The 21,516-nt window shown below is 40.9% G+C and overlaps 1 protein-coding gene across 1 annotated transcript in view; it reads left to right on the top strand.

The window, feature by feature from the left end:
• UBE3D (ubiquitin protein ligase E3D) overlaps window positions 1–21,516 on the top strand; it is a 242,325-nt gene that overhangs the window by 94,037 nt on the left and 126,772 nt on the right. The window contains exons 5-7 of the mRNA XM_089693096.1: window positions 6,178–6,247; window positions 7,987–8,056; window positions 10,947–11,055. Of these exons, the coding sequence (XP_089549222.1) occupies window positions 6,178–6,247; window positions 7,987–8,056; window positions 10,947–11,055 (249 nt within the window). The remainder of the gene's footprint in view (window positions 1–6,177; window positions 6,248–7,986; window positions 8,057–10,946; window positions 11,056–21,516) is intronic.

Genomic DNA, 21,516 nt, shown 5'->3' with positions numbered 1-21,516 from the left:
AAACTGCTATTTAGAAAATTGGACGTTTGATACAGACTAACACAAAAACACTATATTGCCAAAGGTGTTGGGACGCCTGCCTTTACACGCACCTTAACTTTAATGGCATCCCAGTCTTAGTCCGTAGGGTTTAATATTGAGTTGGCCCACCCTTTGCAGCTATAACAGCTTCAACTCTTCTGGGAAGGCTGTCCATAAGGTTTAGGAGTGTGTCTATGGGAATGTTTGACCATTCTTCCAGAAGCGCATTAGTGAGGTCAGGCACTGATGTCGGACGAGAAGGCCTGGCTCTCGGTCTTCATTCTAATTCATCCAAAAGGTGTTCTATTGAGTTGAGGTCAGGACTCTGTGCAGGCCAGTCAAGTTCCTCCACCCCAAACTCGCTCATCCATGTCTTTATGGACCTTGCTTTGTGCACTGGTGCTTAGTCATGTTGGAACAGGAAGAGGCCATCCCCAAACTGTTCCCACAAAGTTGGGAGCATGAAATTGACCCAAATGTCTTGGTATGCTGATGCCTTAAGAGTTCCCTTCACTGGAACTAAGGGGCCAAGACCAACCCCTGAAAAACAACCCCACACCATAATCCCCCCCTCACCAAACTTTACACTTGGCACAATGCAGTCAAGCAAGTATCGCTCTCCTGGCAGTTGCCAAACCCAGACACATCCATTTGCTTTCCAGATAGAGAAGTGTGATTTTTCACTCCAGAGAACACGTCTCCACTGCTCTAGAGTCCAGTGGCGGCGTGCTTTACACCACTGCATCCGACGCTTTGCATTGCACTTGGTGATGTAAGGCTTGGATGCAGCTGCTCAGCCATGGAAACCCATTCCATGAAGCTCTCTACGCACTATTGTTGTGTTAATCTGAAGGTCACACAAAGTTTGGAGGTCTTTAGCTATTGACAGTTGGCAACTCCTTTGCATTGTGCGTTTCAGCATGTGCTGACCCCGCTCTGTCATTTTACGTGTCCTACCACTTCGTAGTTGAGTTGCTGTTGTTCTCAGTTGCTTCCACTTTGTTATAATACCACTAACAGTTGACCATGGAATATTTAGTATCAAGTAAATTTCTTGGATGGACTTATTGCACAGGTAGCAACCTATCACGGTACCACACTTGAGAGCAACCCATTCTTTCACAAATGTTTGTAGAAGCAGTCTGCATGCCTAAGTCCTTGATTTTATACACCTGTGGCCATGGAGGTGATTTGCAGGAATGACCCAATACTTTTGGCAATATAGTATATATGTAAATTAGTATAGTTTGTTGCTCTCAGGAGCTCAGTGAAATCAAGTGTGGTACTGTGATAGGTTGCTACCTGTGCAATAAGTCCATCCAAGAAATTTCCTTGATACTAAATATTCCACGGTCAACTGTTAGTGGTATTATAACAAAGTGGAAGCAACTGGGAACAACAGCAACTCAGCTACGAAGTGGTAGGCCATGTAAAATGACATTATTATTCATGCATATAATTTTCTGATTGTGATTCAGGATACGTTTTTTTTCTTTTTTAAATTATATTGATGGGAATCTACTTGTATACAAAAATAAATGCATAAATAAACTAAACATGACTTCGGAAACTTGCTAAAGCTAATATATAAAAATCTGCCTACTACTACTTCTCTCATAATGCTGTTGAACAAATTATGTCCCTGATATTTTGCTTATATGCTAATGTATTGCACAGTTCTCCATACTTAGAAGATAATTAATCATAGTCATTGTACAGTACAAGGACTTATGAGAATAGACAGAAGATTCATCTTGTCCATGGTATAGAATGCAACCAAAGAACTGACCCAGCAAAGGAAATACTTGTTTGTATATAGTTGCAGAATTGTAAAACACATTGGTGTACTAATGAAAAAAAGAATACATTTAAAGTGGAATTCCAGTCAATAGCTAATTAAGGCTAAACATGCTCCCACCCCCATTCTAAAGCTATTTAACCCTGTATAGAAAAGATCCCTATACTTACCTATTCTGAAGCCACTCTGGTCTGGTCCCAGTCTGAGCTGTCAGCAACGGCTTCTGTGTGCTTGAGAAGCAGCCAACAACGGATGCCCCATAGTAAGTCTATGTGTGACATCATCTCCCAGGCATTTCCCAGCCATTGTCCTGAAAAAGAAACCGCTGCTGAAGACTGGACCAGAGCGGCTTCAGAATAGATAAGCAGGTTTTATCCTAAGTCAGCTATTAAATGGAATTTCACTTTAAAAAGGGTAATATTGTAATTTGTATTTTTCAGGAATAAAAAGTAAAATATGTAATAAGCTTGGCATAGTGTAATCATAACATTCTATTTATTTTTTCAATGCTGTTATTCATATTAAATTTCACTAGTGTTATAAGATCATGTACCCAGTAGGTTGGTAGTGCATTAAATTAATTTTACAGAGACCCAACCTAATACACAGCCACCTCTTCAGCTTGACAAGCATCTACCCGCCTCTGTATATATAAATATTTCATGGGTGACTTTAGGGTGGCTTGTAGCTAAGTCTAAACTCCTGTGAGCAGGTCCCTGATGGAACACCAGCTATCTCATAGATTCCACTTACAGGGTCTTCTTCCACGCTGCAAGACATTTTGAGGTAAGGCTCAGTACCCACAGTTAGTTACAGTATGCTGGACCCAGATATGGACGCTTTCCAGGTGCCTCTGTCAGCTGGTGGTCCTCTGGAAGTTCTCTTCAACAGACTGTAAGTCATGCAAGATTTCCAGGTGCAATATATTCAAACTCTTAGTTCTTGTCTAGACCCTAGGTGCTCTGACTACCCCTGCATTACTGTTTCCTCCTATGCAAGGGTCATCTCAGTCTAATCCCTTTGCCTTCGACCCTGTCTTCCTCCACCTCCCTGTGACTCTGGGATACCAAAGGCCTGCAGTGCTTTTTTGATAGTTTCCTTAGGTGATGGACTCTCTTTTGCTAGGAGAAGCTTACCTCTTTCCTATGGATGTTCTTTTTTTCTCCAAGATGATTCTCTTTTCAAGACTCTTGGTTATGCCATATCCACAGTGGCTCTTCCTGGAGCTTCAGGATTGGTTGCCTCCTCAGCTAAGAAATAGTTGCAGTATGAACGATTGTATAGTAGCATTGAGTCATAAGTAGCAATTTTCAGTCGATCCTGGAGAAATAATGTATTTTAGTATCCCAGGCTACATTGGGTTAGATTATCAGTTTACTCAGGCTAGTTTCATTAGGGAGATTGTTCAGCAGAGTCTACATGGTAGTAGGACAGGAACGGTGTTATAATGCATCAGGAACTGATCCTAGCTCCACCAACTGATGAAGTTCTAAGGGTGAAATGAGTAAGGCGGAGCCACAAATGTGAGGTAATTCTATGAGAATTCCCAGGAGTTTGAATAAGCAGTATTGATCTATATTATTCAAAGAGAACGCACAATACGGGCGTTTGATAAGTAATCTGTCTGTGTAAATGTGAGTGTGCTTAAAGGATAAGTTCAACTTTTATAAAAATGCGCATTTTATATATTTTTTTTTTTTTACTCTGGAGCCTGTAAAGCATTCAGTAGATTGTGGGTTCAATACTAGGATCCTGTAGACTCTCAGTACACTTTCTGCCCTTACCTCCCATACGGGCATGCTGTTATTGAATTACAGGAAGAATCAATGCACTACAAGGGAGCTCACTATAAGCCGTGTTCCACCATAAATACGGTTTGAACTTGTAACATGCCAGTGTGACTACAGTCCTAAGAGCTGTGCCTGGAGAAAGGATTAATCCTGGTGGGGTATATGGCTTATATGACCTCATGAAAGGTCTATATATCCACTGCACACATGCAGTTGTGGAAAGACTGCACTGGAGACTAAATTAAGACATATACAGTCAAGGTCAAAAATATTGGCACCCCTGCATTTCTGTCAGATGATGTACCATTTTGCCCAGAAAAGTGTTGCAATTACAAATGTTTAGGCATCCTCATGTTTATTTCTTTCGTTTGTATTGGTATGACAAAAAACGTAGAGAAACAAAAAGCCAAGTCTGACACATTCCACCCAAAACTCCAAAAAATGGACTGGCCAAAATTATTGGCACGCTCAATTTAATATTTGGTAGCACACCCCTTGGAAAAAAATAACTGAAATCAATCGCTCCCCGTAACCATCAATGGGTTTTTTTCACATCTCTACTGATGGTGAATCTTATCCTAAGCTCTATTTGTTCATCATTTTCTACATATTTTCCTGCTGTTTTTTTTTTTAAATACAACCTTGCACCTTAAGTGTCATGTTTGGCCTTGTACATCATTTCCTTATCTTCTAAGACCTTGCACCACCAGGACACCTTATGCTGATTGTGGTTTCTCCTGGCTTCCGATGGGGACTCCTGCATACTCATGTAGCTTAGCTGAACCACACCCTTTGAAAGTAAATGGTTTCCTCTGCTGTACGGTTCCCCTAGATGTGGATTCCCTGCCCTTTGTTCCTCTGCCTGTAGTTCCCACCAACAGTTGTGCTATTCTTCCACTAATCTTCTCTTTCCTTACACTTGAGAACAAAACTTATGAGGTACACAGGGCCTCAGCTGTGACCCCTGACATCTCTAAAAGAGCTTGCACATAATGTTTAGCATACATAATACTAGAATGGACTGTAAGAGAATGCAGACATACTAGAGGAGATAAAGGTCAGAGACTGCGGACATGCCTAGAGGTTTGATTGGAGACGGAAGACAGTGAGACACTGGGGACATGTAACATGAGGCAAGTAGAGATTACTACTATTAACCCTACAGACTGCTAAGGTTCAAGGGCCACACATTAAGTGCTAAAAGATTGCAAGGTTTGTGTCAGGGGTAAAGTAGGTGCAAACTTTGCTTTAAATCCCCTTTACCTTTGCATTCTGTAATTTTTTTTATATTTTTCTGTATTAGTACAGAGTCACTCATGTGTTATAAGAATCCTTAAATAAAACTTTGTCTGTTTAAGCCCTCTTTACCCCTTTAAAGCTCCATTGAAAACATTCTGTTGTTCCAGATAAAAGGACAGTTCTACCAAAATAGGGACAGAGGGATCTTGTCAAAAGATTCTGCTGTAATATTTGTCCAAAAATAATCATTTAGATTGTAATAGTATAAATTTCATGCCGTTTTGTATCTGTGAGTTTAGTGCCTGGATTACCGTGACCAAATTTTCAAAATTAAATCTAAGGGCACCCTTACTGACCATGCACACAAAGCCACACCATAATTTGTAGCCACGCCCACAAAGCCCCACCCTATTTAATTAACCAAAAAAATAGTGCCTTGAGGGAATTCTTGCAGGGCATGGCGCTGCACCAAATTGTATTTGTGGCCAAATTGCTGCAACAGTGAGTGGGGCTTAAAAGAGAATGCTTGAATTAAACCTGAACCTATGCTGCTATGCATCAAGAGAGTGTAAAAAAAAAATAGAATACAAGGATCAGGACTAAGCAACATATGGAGTTCAGGGATCATTATTAAGTAATGCACAAAGTTCAGGGGTCAGGGTTAAGTAATGCACAGAGTTCATGGGTCAGGATTACGCAACAGAGTTCGGGGTCAAAATTAGGTAATGCACAGAGCTCACTGATCAGAATTTAGTAATGCACAAGTCCAGGGGTCAAGATTAAGTAATATACAGAGCTCATGGGTAAGCGTTAGGTAACGGAATGGCTAGAGTGGTCTGCGTTTGCAGAATAACTCACAGGACGCCTAATGGTTCAATTTTTCAGTTGACGGAGCTTGAGTACCAGACACTTAAGACTTTTGATACAAAATTTGCTCCTGCTGACAAATCTGGGTGTGGCCCGTTTCCCAGTGACTGTCCTCGAGAATCGGGGACAAATGGCAACCTTAGTTTTTAATGATTGTACAATATCATAACTAGTAAATGCAGTGTCTCCTTACTTGTTTATGATTTTGGTAGTATCGAACTCAGCTAGTTTTTTGACAGTATATGAAACCCACATTTTGATACAAGCATTTTTTCATATGCAAGTATAAAATGGCAAGTTTGGGAATGTACACACTCAAGAAGACAGATGTCCCTGAATGTCAACAATAAAGGAAGAGCAAAATAAAGTTCAGGCTGCCCTCCAGAGATGGTATATAAAAATTATACATTCTTTTTCTAAAGGTGTAATGTGACATTTAAGTGACATTTTTCTGCCTTACAGAAATCAAAGGAAAATACCAAAGTCGTTTGCAAGCGTTGCAAAGCAATACTGGGAGAGACGATGTCATCAGGTATGTAAAAAGGAAACAATCCTAATACCAACCTGACAATAAAAGATACTGAAGACACATTTGGCTTTGTTTTATGGCGACAGTCAGCAGTCTCCTACATAATGTGCTGTATTGTAAGACAAAGATAAGCAAAGTTTTCAAACTGCTATGACACCAAGTTATGCTGCTTTTATTTTTTTTACCTTAGGAAAAAACTGTCTTTTTTCTGTACATTGTATAACTTTTTCTAAATGGCTCATTATTTCTAAATTAAACCCAAGAGAGTGCCACTGGAATGATTGATCAGTGCATTGAATTTTGAATGAAGCGATTAGGTACGCACTCTCATTGTCAAGGGCATTGCTGACCCAGATTATATTTCCAGTAAATCTTTAGATTTCTTTATTGTGGTCTTTTGGTATTGTACAGACAATTCTGTATTTACCACTGAGTGCAGTGTGTTTCATAGTACTTACGTTTTTAAATATGTGCTGGATGCTATATCAGCTAATTGAAATACTTTTGTACAAAAGAATGTATTAAAAGTTAATTCTATTTTAACTACAAATCCCTCACCTTCCATGATATCTCCCCCAGAGGCATCCCACCACCTTTATGAGAAACTGCTTTGCACTCTGTGAGAAAGCCCTACACGATGAAGAGTGTATTAGAGGGGAAGTGTAGGGTTCTGAGTTTCAATAAACGTTTTGCCACCTGGATGATAGATATGTGCCAACATCTTTTTTTCAATACTATATTTGCATTGCTGGGTAGACTATTCTGGAGTAAGGTAGCCATACAAGATTTTATGGCACAGTATGTAAAGTCTTTATTTGCACGTCCTTTAATAAGGGGTTAAACACTATGATGGGCCACTCTGTCTCTTTGAGTTTACTGGCAGCAGAGAAGGAAGTGGCTGGGGGCCCCTTAAAGGGATACTCACCAGGTGTTACAGTAAGGAGAAGATCATCCCCAAGGCTAAGCGGGAAGGGAGCCAATGTTATACTTGCATCCCCTGAAGGGAAAAATGCCATACAGACCTAATAACATGTTTTAGGTCCACAATTGGAGGTGGTGGGATCCACTTTGCATTTCGATGTAGAATTTGTATTATTGAGCTCTGAGTGGAGAAGATATAGATTGGAATCACAGAGATTGGATTGGGACATTTATGATCTATTATCACAGGCATTGAAGAATCTTTACTCGTGTCTTTTGATTTATAATGTTATTCACAGACTATTGATGTTGGGCGCAATATATAGAGCAGGGCCCTCGAACCCCTCGTGTATTGTATTGTATTGTATTGTCTCATATTCTGTCCCCCTCGCTAATGTACAGCGCTGAGCACACCCTTCGGTGCTATATAAATACTGTATAATAATAATATAATGATATATACACATACAGTATGTTTGACTTGGTATAAGTGAGTCTAGTTCATTGCTAATTATCTATCTGTTGTGTGCGGGAACGCTTGTTGATGTGAGCAGCATCCTTTTACACTTTTTTATAAATTTGTTATATACGTTTATGGAATTTTTTTATACACTTTAAGACTTTTTTTGTGGTTTTATTTTAGTTTGTGGTAATAACTTTAGAGTACATGTACCAGGTTGCGTGGAGGTTTTACTGACACTAACATTTCAGTGCTACCTTGTTTCTACCTGTTCTCAATTTCATATTTTTTTATTTAGTATGTTATTGTTAGCATATTCTTATTTTAATTTATGTATTAATTTGATATTTTTTCATTTTAGACACTATCCGATACTATATCACTGAAATAATGATTCGACCATCATGTCGTGCATATACTATGATTTCAAGGTAAATTTATGCTATAACATAATCCATAATTCTCTCTTTATTTTATTTAATTTTTTTTATACATGTATTTATTATGTTTTTTTTTTTAAATATAAAATACTTGCTTACCACAGCACATATTTGTAATTATCTGTAATTAGACAGAAAATTGCAGTCTGAGTATGGAACAATAGAGTGTTGACAGTACTGTAGTTACAACAATTGAAACTGATATCATAAATAATTATGTTTCATTGTTATAGCACATTGAAAAAATTTTAATTATTAGATTTTCTGTATGCTTAATTTTAGCCACTGGATTGTAATAAGAAAGGTGGCATCAGAGAAGATTACAGTGCAACTCATATTTATTTATTTTTTTTTGCATTGGTTAATGCCGTGAACATTTAATAAACTATAAACTGTTTTTTCTGAGCTAAGCACATTTTCCTTCTATCTTTTCCATTTTGTATTTCTTGTGTTTTAGCTTGTACACTTGATTGTGACTGGAAGAGTGGGTTGTGAGATAACAAAAGCAAATGTAGTATGGTCTGTGACACACCATTTGAGAGGATGTAGGAGGATCTTTGCAAATGACCAAAGCAAAGTGATTTCACAAAGCATACATACAGTGGGGCAAAAAAGTATTTAGTCAGACACCAATTGTGCAAGTTCTCCCACTTAAAAAGATGAGAGAGGCCTGTAATTGGCATCAAAGGTAGACCTCAACTATGAGAGACAAAATGAGAAAAAAAATCCAGACAATCACATTGGCTGATTTGGAAAGAATTTATTTGCAAATTATGGTGGAAAATAAGTATTTGGTCACCTACAAACAAGCAAGATTTCTGGCTCTCACAGATCTGTACCTTCTTCTTTAAGAGGCTCCTCTGTCCTGCACTCATTACCTGTATCAATGGCACCTGTTTGAACTTGTTATCAGTATAAAAGACACCTGTCCACAACCTCAAACAGTCACACTCCAAACTCCACTATGGTGAAGACCAAAGATCTGTCGAAGGACACCGGAAACAAAATTGTAGACCTGCACCAGGCTGGGAAGACTGAATCTGCAATAGGCAAGCAGCTTGGTGTGAACAAATCAACTGTGGGAGCAATAATTAGATAATGGAAGACATACAAGACCACTGATAATCTCCCTCGATCTGGGGCTCCACGCAAGATCTCACCCCGTGGGGTCAAAATGATCACAAGAACGGTGAGCAAAAATCCCAGGACCACACAGGGGGACCTAGTGAATGACCTGCAGAGAGCTGGGACCAACGTAACAAAGGCTACCATCAGTAACACACTACGCCGCCAGGGACTCAGATCTTGCAGTGCCAGACGTGTCCCTCTGCTTAAGCCAGTACATGTCCGGGCCCATCTGAAGTTTGCTAGAGAGCATTTGGATGATCCAGAAGAAGATTGGGAGAATGTCATATGGTCAGATGAAACCAAAATAGAACTGTTTGGTAGAAACACAACTCGTCAAGTTTGGAGGAGAGAGAATGCTGAGTTGCATCCAAAGAACATCATACCTACTGTGAAGCATGGGGGTGGCAACATCATGCTTTGGGGCTGTTTCTCCGCAAAGGGACCAGGACGACTGATCCATGTACAGGACAGAATGAATGGGGCCATGTATCGTGAGATTTTGAGTGCAAACCTCCTTCCATCAGCAAGGGCTTTGAAGATGAAACGTGGCTGTGTCTTCCAACATGACAATCATACCGCCCGGGCAACGAAGGAGTGGCTTCGTAAGAATTATTTCAAGGTCCTGGAGTGGCCTAGCCAGTCTCCAGATCTCAACCCCATAGAAAACCTTTGGAGGGAGTTGAAAGTCCGTGTTGCCCAGCGACCGCCCCAAAACATCACTGCTCTAGAGGAGATCTGCATGGAGGAATGGGCTAAAATACCAGCAACAGTGTGTGCCAACCTTGTGAAGACTTACAGGAAATGTTTGACCTCTGTCATTGCCAACAAAGGATATATAACAAAGTATTGAGATGAACTTTTGATATTGACCAAATACTTCTTTTCCACCATAAATTGCAAATAAATTCTTTCCAAATCAGCCAATGTGATTGTCTGGATTTTTTTTTCTCATTTTGTCTCTCATAGTTGAAGTCTACCTATGATGCCAATTACAGGCCTCTCTCATCTTTTTAAGTGGGAGAACTTGTACAATTGGTGGCTGACTAAATACTTTTTTGCCCCACTGTATGGGTAATGAAAAATAGTTTAAACTGCAGTTTTCCTTTAATTGGATTTTATAAGGGAGAAAATGCAGCATAAACCACATGTACAAAAAAACAATATAAGGAAATAATGAGTTATTGTATAAACTACAAAGTTTGTCATTTATGTCATTTATTTGTTTTACACCAAGTAAACTTTTTTGGGGCATATTTATGAAATCATAAATGTGACATTCCCTAGTGATGAACTAATCACTGTCATTTAAAATAAATGAATGAAACTGGAATTTTCTGTGAATATTTGTTGAATATCACTTTCACAGTTGTATAAATTTGTCCCCACGTGTTCTGTTTCCATTTAAATGAATAATATGAAAACAAACATTTCCCTCAATCAGGGACATTTTGTGCTGTAAAGTGTAGTAACTTGCATTTGTTTTTGACACTGAAATATTGTGCTCCGGAAGTAAGAATTCCCTGTGTTTTAAAATCAAAAATGATAGAAGACATGGTCCACTTCATTATCTGGTAACTATCCCTGACCAGAGAGGCTTCTATTTTATTCAGTGGGGTGCTGACAGCACATAAAGGAAAATGGATAATGTGGAGGTTCTATTTTGTCCTAATGACCAGTTACCATTAGCTGGCTAGCTTTTCAATGATAGTTAATATGGACACATGCTGTGAAGACTGATCTTTATTTTCAACAGGAACCAGTTTGTGGAGAGTATGATTATCCAGATTCTCCTGAAATTCTCATCCTCCAGAAGCACTTTCAGGTTTTGTGTTCAAGGACAAAACGGCAAACTTTTCCTGCTGGTAAGACAACTGTGATCACAGTCAACTTAATTTTAAGTGTTCTATATAACAAAAATGTAGTAATTTTAATGCATTCTTTATTTTGTACAGCATTTCCCAAATAATTATATGCAGACATGTATCCATTATTCTGGCATCTTATGCCTAATGCATATCTAAAGCCAACAATTTTTGGTTTGGATGGATAAGAGAATGGTTGCTTAAAAACACTTGCTTTTTCTCTATTGTGGAGGAAGTGAAAAGAAATCTCTCCAAAGCCTCTTACTAGACAGTTGTCACTGAAATAGGTGTTACTTTCAGAAAAATCCAAAGAAAAAGTGTGTACACACAAAGTATACCACTATTTCAGTGCTCCTTTGTGATCAGTGTTTAAGGTAAAGGTAAATCACAAGCCAATGGAGGAATGGGATAGAAATCAAAGAGTCCAATAAATTCCTGCAGCTCCTTACAAGACCAGGGATGGATCTCCAGACGAAAGCAGAAAAAAGGACGCTGGAATTTGTTGAACTGAATGTGACCATATGTTGAAAACTAGCACACTTACATCTGGGGTACAGGAAGATCAGCATGCAGACAGCCTTGAGAACACCTTAGACAGAAAGGGCACAGCCAGATGGAAGCAGATGGTAAAGCTAACAGCAGCCAGTCCAGTGTCAAAAATGGCAGGCAGAGTAGCAGCATGCATGGGAAGAACAACAGCTGTCAAAGCTGAGCAGTGATGTTGGGGATGGGCAGGACGGGAGCAGCTGTCAACCTCCAGCCAATGGGATGGATAAAGGGTGGGCTGATACTTTTTTGGGACTCCACCCCTTTCTCATGTTACTTTCAGAAGATATTCCCCTATTCCAGTTTTGTTGACAGCAGTACATTTTTGACTTACTATTTCGCTTTCTATCCCAAGACAATGGTCATTGGGGCAACGAGAAGGGTGGGAAATCTCACCCTAAGTATCTTTCAAAACTGAATTATGATGAAAAATGACCCTTGCAGTGGAGCTTTTCCAGCACTATAAGGATTAAATGCTTGAGGCAACAATACTTTACCTCCTGTTCCCATACTTCCTCTGCAGCTGTGGCTCTTCCCTTCCACAATGGAGAAAACACCCTTTATTAATTGTATATTAAAAGACAAAAGGATGAAGTAATTCAGGCACACTAGGTTATGTTATTGCTTTCAGGAGGTTGGACAGTGGCAGAAAAAAGCTGTTAGCCTTGTATTACCCCTTCCTCACCCATCATGCTGCAGTTTTTTGCTAATGTCCTAGGAGAGTGAAATACTTCTTTCCTCTGAGAGAAGCAAGCTCTTTTCCTTTTATCAAGACTCCTTTTTGTTTTATCATGTTTCTATAGTTGTTGCAGAGCCAGAAGGCTAATTTTTTCAACTTTCTGGATTGGCTGATCTTTGGCATTGACATGGTGGCTGAACATGAACCCTGCTGTGAAGAAGCAGGTGACGGCCTGTAATGTGCCCAGTAAACACTGGGCTCTGCTGACAGTGCTTTCTTATAGGTGTGTGTAATGTGTGAATTTGCTGCAAGGTGCTTTACAGGTCCATGGGCCATGGTGCACCCTTCTGGTGGGACCCTGATTTTGAAGACTTCTTAGTGAGTATGCCCAATGCAAGGGCAGAAAGACTATCTGGTAGGGCATGTCCCAGGGATCCTGCTTCTCTATCCACAGCATGTCTGTGTGGGAAATGTAGAGCCTCTAAGGACCTCAGCTGCAGTAAGTCTGGGCTTTCCTCTTTTGTGCAGAAAGCTTTTTGGTGGTTTAATGGCTCCAGTTCTTTCCCTTTAGCATATGGAGCTCTGGCTGCCACACCTTTTGTTGCAGGACCAGCAGTAAGAAGAAGAGCTGTGCCATATTTGAATTTGGCATTCAGGATTACCTTAAATGAGTCTGTGTATGCCCTTGGGTTCTACTGATATTGCGTATGTCTCCTCCTGTTTGTCACAATGTGCATCCACGTGCTATTTTCTGCTGCGTGTGCAGACCTCCCTGTCTTCCCACGCACACCTCTGCCTGTGCACAACCTCCACAATTCTCTGGGCATTCATCGTGGCCTCATCAGGAAGCTCTCACCAGGTCACAAACTGCATTAACCCTTCCTTCCTCAGCAATGGTTTGTGAGTTCCTTTATGGGCAATCCCTTACTTGTATACTTAGGTTGGATACTAAGCACAAGAGCAGCAATCCTGCAGGACTTGTCTGCTTACAATCCACAAACAGTGCTCTAAGGGGGGGGTATTGCAATTTACTTCCTATGGGATCTGACACCGATAGCCCAGATCACCCCAGCACTCTTCATTGTCTTCCTTAAAGTGGTTGTAAAGGCTAAAAGGTTTTTCACCTTAATGCATTCTCTACCTTTTTAGGTACAGATACCCTCCCATCACCCCCCCCAAATAATCATCTGAGATCGATCTCAATCCAGTGCTGTTCCCTCCTTACTGGACTCAGTGAGTGAGTGGGGCCATTGGCTCCTACTACTGTCAATCAAATCCAGTGAAAAGGGAGCAGGAGGCAGTGCCGAAGCGCACTGTGTGTGTCAATAGCCTCACTGTGTTTGTCAATAGATGCACATAGCACGGCTTGGGATCAAACCTGCACGAGTACCCCTACTTCCCCCCAGCAAGCAGCCTGATAGAGGGGGTGCTCAGAAGGCAGGAGAAGCCAGGGGCACCAGTGGGTGACCCCAAAACAGGAGGATCAGGGCTGCTTTGTGCAAAACCAGTTCACAGAGCAGGCAAGTAAAACATATTTGTTATAAAAAAAAAAAAGATCCTTTGCAATCCTTTAATTGTTTTAGTAATCCCCTCCTTTGTCCTATCTATGGGAATTCCTGACTTCTTTGTGAATTTAAGGGTAAAATTTCAGCCTTATTAGCGGACTTAGAACACACAGGCCACAAGTGTGCTTCCACACCCTCTTCTTCAGAGTCAATCTCTGGTTTTCTTGTGGCTATGCTACTTCTGCATAGTCAGCTGGAGAAGAAGAGGCTTGTACCCTATTCTTATTTTAGGAGTTGATACAGAAGTCTCAATCTGCAGACATGCAGTACCTCCTAAACGTAAAGTGGTATTAAACCCAAAAACAAGAATGTATTAAATTGAATCTCACCAGTTCTTAGATGTGGTGGCTGCATTAGCTTTCTTTTTTAAGGCTTTTTATCATTATTATTTGGTGATGCTGCCAATAAGTCTGTTGTTTTTCAACTTACTTTAACAGACCACGTTGTCCAGACAAAATAGCAGTTAGAGGGTTGAGAGAAACCATTTACCTCTGACAGAGGTGCTTACAATGGTCAGCATTTATGTAAAACCTTTACCCCAAAAGGAAAAAAACAGTTTACTGTAACTGCTTTATAAAGTGTTAGCTGGAGTTCAGCATTCATTTGCTAGTCAGGTCCATCTAAATCTGCTAGTGTACACTACTTTGACCACTGACAATTCTGCTGTCCAAAGGTGTCTGCTTTACTAATTTATTTATACGCACACCCTAAAACAGAGAATGTGTTGCTGGATGGATCACCAGGTGAAATAAAGAAAAAAAGTCTTAAACTAATGCAACTACCACATTTTAGGATTAATAAGCTGCAATATATTACATTTTTGGTTTGGGTTTAACTGCTTTCGCGCCGCCCTATAGCAGAATTAATGCTACTGCGTGGCATGGGTGCGCAAAATCACATATATATACGTGATTTGCGCTCCCGCGGTTCTCACGGGCCGGGGGGGGGGTGCACGTGCACCCCCGCTGATCTGAGGGTGCCGTGATTTGATCTCCGAGGGATCAGTCATCCAATTTAGGCCAGTGATGGTCAGCCTAAGTTGGATGATCGATCCCTGTCCTATCAGGGATCTTCCTGTACCTGTGTTTTCAGTTACATAGGTACAGCAAATGAAGACCTCTTCTATCTCTGGGCACATTCCGTCCCAGAGAGAGAAGAATAAACACACAGTGAGTAAAAGCAACACACTTTTACAGTTTAGAACACTTAAGGACGTATTTAATCCATTGATCGCCCTCCTCCAGTTAACCCCTTCACTGCCCTGTCACCAGTGTCATTAGTACAGTGTACAGATTTTTTGCTGGTCACTGTATTAGTGTCACCGGCAACTTCAGATAGCGTTAGCGTCAGTTAACGCCACTCCCAGATTGCCAGGAATATGCTCATGCTTGCCCCTTGATTGCAGGAACACACTCACATACACAATAAACCTCCATTGCTAGTATAGTATCTGAACAGATCAATATCTTTGATCAGATCAGCACTATACCACATTAGCATAGTGTCCTCAAAAACCCAGCGTTAGCGGGATCAGCCCCGGCACCTGCGTTTAGCCCCTACGCTTACCCCCCCCCCTTCTCCTCCAGCAAATGCAGTGCCAGTAGGTCACTGTCACTTCATACATTGCACACAAAACCTCAGTGTTCGCACAATCAGACCTGATCTCTGTTAGCACTTGCCAGTAATTTTTTTTGTAGCGGTTCAAGCAGTCCCTGACAGCCAAATGCTTTTTTCCCATGAGTAGCACTAGGTACCTATAAATTTAGTGGCCAACATGTCCAACGAAGAGGCCTACAGGATTCTGAGCATGTCAGGTGAGAGTAAAGGGGAAGACTCCCTGACACAATCGGCCTCAGAATACGAACCTGTAGACAGCAGCGGCACCCTGACAGCTCAGACGATGGAGAAGAGGTCCCTGCTAAGATCAGGTGTACCCAACCCCATTCCCAGGTTGCTGAGATGTTCCAAATGCATGATGACTCTCCTATGCAGCAGAGTGCCATTACTAGTGCCGCTCTACCTTTTGATGAACTGGCAAGCACCAGCGGCCCAGTATATCCTGTTCTTTCACATACCAGCACTGCAGTATCACTTGGTAACGTGGCGAGTCCCATAAGTGCAGTACAAACTGGTGCGTTGGCGAGCACAAGTATTGTTCTCCAGCCACCAAGAATTCTCACACACGCCCGCAGAGCCCCTAGTATCTTTCCCGGATGTGCTTGCAAATCCTGATTGGCAGGACACAAATTGTGCAGCACCCGTACTTCCCCCATTTACTGCCCAACCCAAAATTCAGGTGGAAACAGCACATTTAAATACTCCCCTTGTTTATCGCCGCCAACGCAAATTCAAACGTTGCCAGACCATTCGCGTGTAAACCCATTACGGTTTCCGAAGTTAAAGTTCTTTTGGGCCTAACCCTCAACAGGGGTATTACTAAAAAAAAATTAATTGTGGTTGTATTGGTCCAAAGACCCGATTCATCATATGTCCGTGTTCTCTGCTGCTATGGCCAGGCATAGATATGAGAGTATAATGCATTTTATGCATTTCAATGAAAAAATACTGTGTCATCCTTGGGGTGACCCTGAATTTGACCGTCTCCACAAAATACGGCCCCTCATAAATCACCTTAAACAAAAATTTGCAGATGTCTATACTCCCCAGCAAAACATCTGTGTTGATGAGTCCTTCATTATTTTTTCTGGCCGCCTTGCATTCAAACAATTTTTCCCCAGCAAGCATGCCAGATATGGGGTCAAGATGTATAAGACCTGTGAGAGGGCAACAGGCTATACATATAAGTTTCAGATTTACGTGGAGCCCCCCGGATGCCCATACTACATGGGGAGCAGTGGCAAGATAGTTTGGGACTTGGTGTCATCCTTTTTCCATATGGGGTACAATTTATATGTGGTCAATCTTTATTCAAGCGTGCCACTATTTAGACATTTGTACAATCTTTGAATTGGCGCATGTAGCATCGTGCGACCTAAACCCTGGGGCTTCCCCCAACAGCTTGTAAATTCCCGTCTTAGAAAGGGGGGAAAAGCATGCTTGAGAAATGAGGAATTACTTGTAGTTAAGTGGAAGGACACCTACTTTTTTGTCCTCCTGTCCTGGTCAACCTGGTCTCTGCCTCAAGGACTGCTTCCATCGCTACCACACACTAGTGGAGTATTAGTATAGGGTACAGCACGGCACAGTTCAGGGCACATATTTACACAGGGTCTCGAAAGATGTTTGGTAGTCAGGAAACTGGCTATCGCATTTGGAGAGACCCTGTAATCTGTTTTAAAAAGTTTAAAAAAAAAACAAGTAAAATAAATAAAAAGTACAAATCACCCCAAAAATTTTAAATTTTAAAAGCAACAATTGTTTTTTTTGTTGTTATCGTTGTTACTGTTCTACTGTTACAATTTTACTGTTTTATTCTTAGCCATTGTTTTCTTTGCAGGGATGCCATTCAGTTGCAGCAGCGACCTGTTTATTCTGACAGCAACAGGAACTTACTCTCAGAATATACATGAGTCAGTGTGGGCAGCGCTGTTGAATGAGATTTTTCATCCGCAGTTAAAAAAGAGCATATATGCTGAAGCATGGGGGCCTGGGGTGGCTAGTGGGTAGATGGCCCCTATGCTTCGGCATATATATTTTATAATATTTTTTGGCACATTTCATGTGTGCCCACCATTAGAAGTGGGTGGATGCAGGGCGGTATATTCTAATGGTGGGCATACCACACACTTTTTCTGGCAGAGATTTTGTCTCTTATTTTCATTCAGCCCACAGGCTGCATAAAAAAAAAAAAGAACATAGCATATACACCCAACAAGGACTAGTGACGTACTGGTACATCACTGGACTTTGAGTGGTTATACCAGGATGTTGCCTACAGCTGCAGGCATCATCCTGGTATTATTTTTTTCAGCCAGCGATCGGCTTTCATGTAAAAACAATCCTAGTGGCTAATTAGCTGCAGGATTGCTTTTATGAGCAGCAGGAGAAAAATGCACCCCCCATCCGATGCTACCTTCCACGGCCTTCTCGGGCAGTCCCATGCCATCGGGGGAACCTTAGAATGCAGCTTGTGTTTCTGCGAGCTGATCATAGAGCTGATTGGAGACCGGAATGGTGCCAATCATCATCTCTATAGTCTAAGAAATTGGAAGCTACGAGCATTTCATCACTTCAGTTTCTCAGGATATAAACAGCGCCATTTGTAAATTGCGAAGGCATCTAATCACACCGATCTTGGTGAGATTAGATAATGTAAGAACAGAGGAGATATCTAGAGTCTGATAGACCCCAGATTTCTCAAAAAAGAATATATGACAATGCCCACTGAAGTTATAGGGGATATTTGCATTTCCTGTTATAGCATTAAAAGTGATAAAAAAAATTAAAGGGACAGTGTAAAAATAAAATCTAAATGTAAATCTAAATTGGTAGCTTGTAAAGGCTTTGTGGCCATTGCATGGGGCATGCGCAGTTTTAAAGTATGTCATGTTTGGTATCTCTTTACTTGGCATACCATCATCTTTTATATTCTATCAAATAATTGGCCAATATATTGTGTTTTTGTGCATTAAAAGTAAAATAAGTGTATTTTTTTTTTCAAAAAGTTTGCGTTTGAAAATCACTGCGCGAGTACTATGTGACATAAAAAACTTCAGTACCCACCATTTTATTCACTAGTGTGTCTGCTTTAAAAAGTATATAATGTTTGGGGATTCAAAGTAATTTCCTAGCAAAGAATACTGATTTTTTTCATGTGAACAAAAAATGTCAGAAAAGGCTTGGTTTTCAGGTAGTTAGAAGAGAGTGATGTGTGGCATAGACTTCTAATGCTGGGCATAAAATGCCCCCACCCCCCAAAATGACCACTTTTTGGAAAGCAGACACCCCAAACTATTTGCTGAGAGGCATGTTGAATCAATAGAAGAATTTATTTTTTTTACCACAAGTTTTTGATAATGACAAAAAAACTTTTTTTTTTGTACACATAATTGTCAATTAAATGATTTATTGCTCACACATGCCATGGGTATATGTGGAATTACTCCCCAAAATACATTCTGCTACTTCTCCCGAGTATGGGGATACCACATGTGAGAGACATTTTGGCAATCTAGCCAAGTACAAGACCCCAAAATCCAATAAGCACCTTCAGCTTTTAAAGGGCTTTATTTCCTCATTACACTTCCAGACTACCTATCACAGTTTTGGAGGCCCTGAAATGCCAGGATAGCACCAAACCCCCCTCAACCCCTTTTTGTAAAGTAGACACCCCAAGGAATTGATAAGAAGCATGGTGAGTATTTTGCTGATCTTGCTTGTTGCCACAAGTTTTTGGAAAATGAAGAAAGAAAAAAACAAAACATATTTGTTCTTTTCTTTTTTTCTATTTCAAAACCTTGTGAGAAAAAATTAGATCTGCAAAATACTCACCCCATGCCTCTTTTTAAATTCCTTGGGGTGTCTACTTTCCAAAAAGGGGTCAGTTGGGGGGGTTTGGTGCTATCCTGACATTTCAGGGCCTCCGAAACTGTGATAGGTAGTGAAATGAAGAAGTTAGTCACCTTCAGGCTTTCAAAGTGGTCATTGGATTTCAGGCTCCTGTATGTGGCTAGGCTCCCAAAAAGTCTCACACATGCGGTATCCCCCTACTTGGTAGAAGTAGCAGAATGTATTTTGGGGTGTAATTCCACATATACCCATGGTTTGTGTGAGCAATAAATAATTTAAGTGACAACTTTGTGTTAAAAAAAAAAGTTTTTGTAATTTTCCAAAGACTTATAGAAAAAAAAAATCTTCCATGGACTCAATATGCCTCTCACAAGATAGCTTAGCGTGTCTACTTTCCGGAAAGAGGTCATTTGGGGGTGTTTGTACTGTCCTGGTATTTTAGCACCTGAAGAAATGTGATAAGTAGTCAGAAAGTAAAAGCTGTGTAAATTCTATTATCTATACCATAATTTGTCGATGCTATAACTTTTACACAAAGCAATCAATATACACTTATTGGGATTTTTTATCAAAAACATGTAGCAGAATACATTTTGGCCTAAATTTATGATGAAATTTGAGGTTTTTTTTAATATTTTTTATGGCAGAAATGAGAAAATATCTTTTTTTTAGAAATTTTCGGTCTTTATTGTTTATAGCGCAAAAAATTAAAAGCGCACAGGTGATCAAATACCCCCGAAAGAAAGCTCTATTTGTGTGAAAAAAAAGTACATAAATTGCTGCTCCCCTAAAAATTGCCGCCCTAGGCAAACGCCTTGTTTGCCTCACGGTGGATACGCCCCTGTTGACGTGCATATTCCAAGCATGGAAAAATTCAGGTGAACTTCCACAGTTATCAATGTCTGGATTCTGGAGGATGGTCTGTTCACCCTGAGGTGTTTTAACACTTCTGTCATAGGTGAGAGACACTGGTCATAGATCCCTTGGCTTCCATGTTCAATAACAAACTGAGCAGGCTTGTCTCCAGGTTCCAGGGATCCTCTAGTGTTGCTCTGGTAACTCTTTGTGTTCAGTTCATCTTGATTTACCCCTTTCCTATAAAACTCCTTTCCAGCCTGCTCTTTAGGATCTAGATGGAGGGCATTTTGGTGATTCCTATTACACCTAAGTTCTCCAGATAGACATAGTACTTGGACTTTGTCAGACTCCTGGTAGACTTTCCTAGATCATCTGATCTTCTGTTCTGAGAACCAATTTACCAACCTGCTTCTCAATCACTCTCTCTGGGTAGGGTTCTCTCTGATATGATCACTATGCTTTTAAAAGCTAGGAAGTTGATTTCTCACAAAGTCTATAATTTGTCCTGGAAGAAAATGTGATCCTAGAAAGTATTCTGAGGACAATTCTGTCTTTTCTCAAGTTGGGTCTGATCAAAATGTGCCCTGAAGTATGGTTTGTTGTGTGTTGTGCAACGTGAACACATAGGACAGGTACTGTACGTTGCATAAATGTGCTGTTGTTGCACTCATTGCCACAACCAAGTCTGAATGGGCAGTTATAAAAAATTTTGAAAGTGTAAAGAAATGGCAGCTATACTTTGTAAAGAAAGAAATTGCTTAAAGCGGAGTTCCACTCTACCTATCAAAAAATAAAAGCCACTTACCTGTCCCTCGGTCCTGTGGTGTGTCCGCCACAGCTCGTTTCACCAGCCGTCCTGTATTCCAGGAGGCCGGTATCTTCAGTGTGGGCACCCGACTGTGATAGCTTGCGGCTTCACAGCCGGGTACCCACTGCACATGTGCGAGTAACGAGTATTGAATGGTCCTGTAGTCTTCTGGGACCTGTCACTTGTCCCAAAAGACTACAGGGAGGGAGGAAGGGAAGACACCTTCTGCTTCCGATCGCCTAAGCCAGGGGTGGCTAACCTGTGGCTCTCCAGCTGTTGTGGAACTACATTTCCCATGAGGCATTGCAAAGATGGGAAGTTACTGTCTTGCAGAGGCATGATGGAACTTGTAGTCCTGCAGCAGCTGGAGAGCCGCAGGTTGGCCACCCCTGGCCTAAGCGATCAGACCTGAAGTGGGATCGGGTACCTGTCAAATTCGGTTACCCGCTCCCCTAAGGTACCAATCCTTAATGGGGAGCGGGGGAGCAGTCCTTAAAGCGGAGCTTCCCCTTTTGGGTGGAACTCCGCTTTAATGT

The sequence above is a fragment of the Staurois parvus genome, unplaced genomic scaffold (genome assembly GCF_062004578.1).
Source record: "Staurois parvus isolate SC_StPar_1 unplaced genomic scaffold, SC_StPar_1.0 ptg000613l, whole genome shotgun sequence".
In the NCBI taxonomy this organism is placed as follows: Eukaryota; Metazoa; Chordata; class Amphibia; order Anura; family Ranidae; genus Staurois; species Staurois parvus.
Note: the sequence above shows the minus strand (reverse complement) of the source record. Positions and strands in the feature narration are given on the sequence as shown.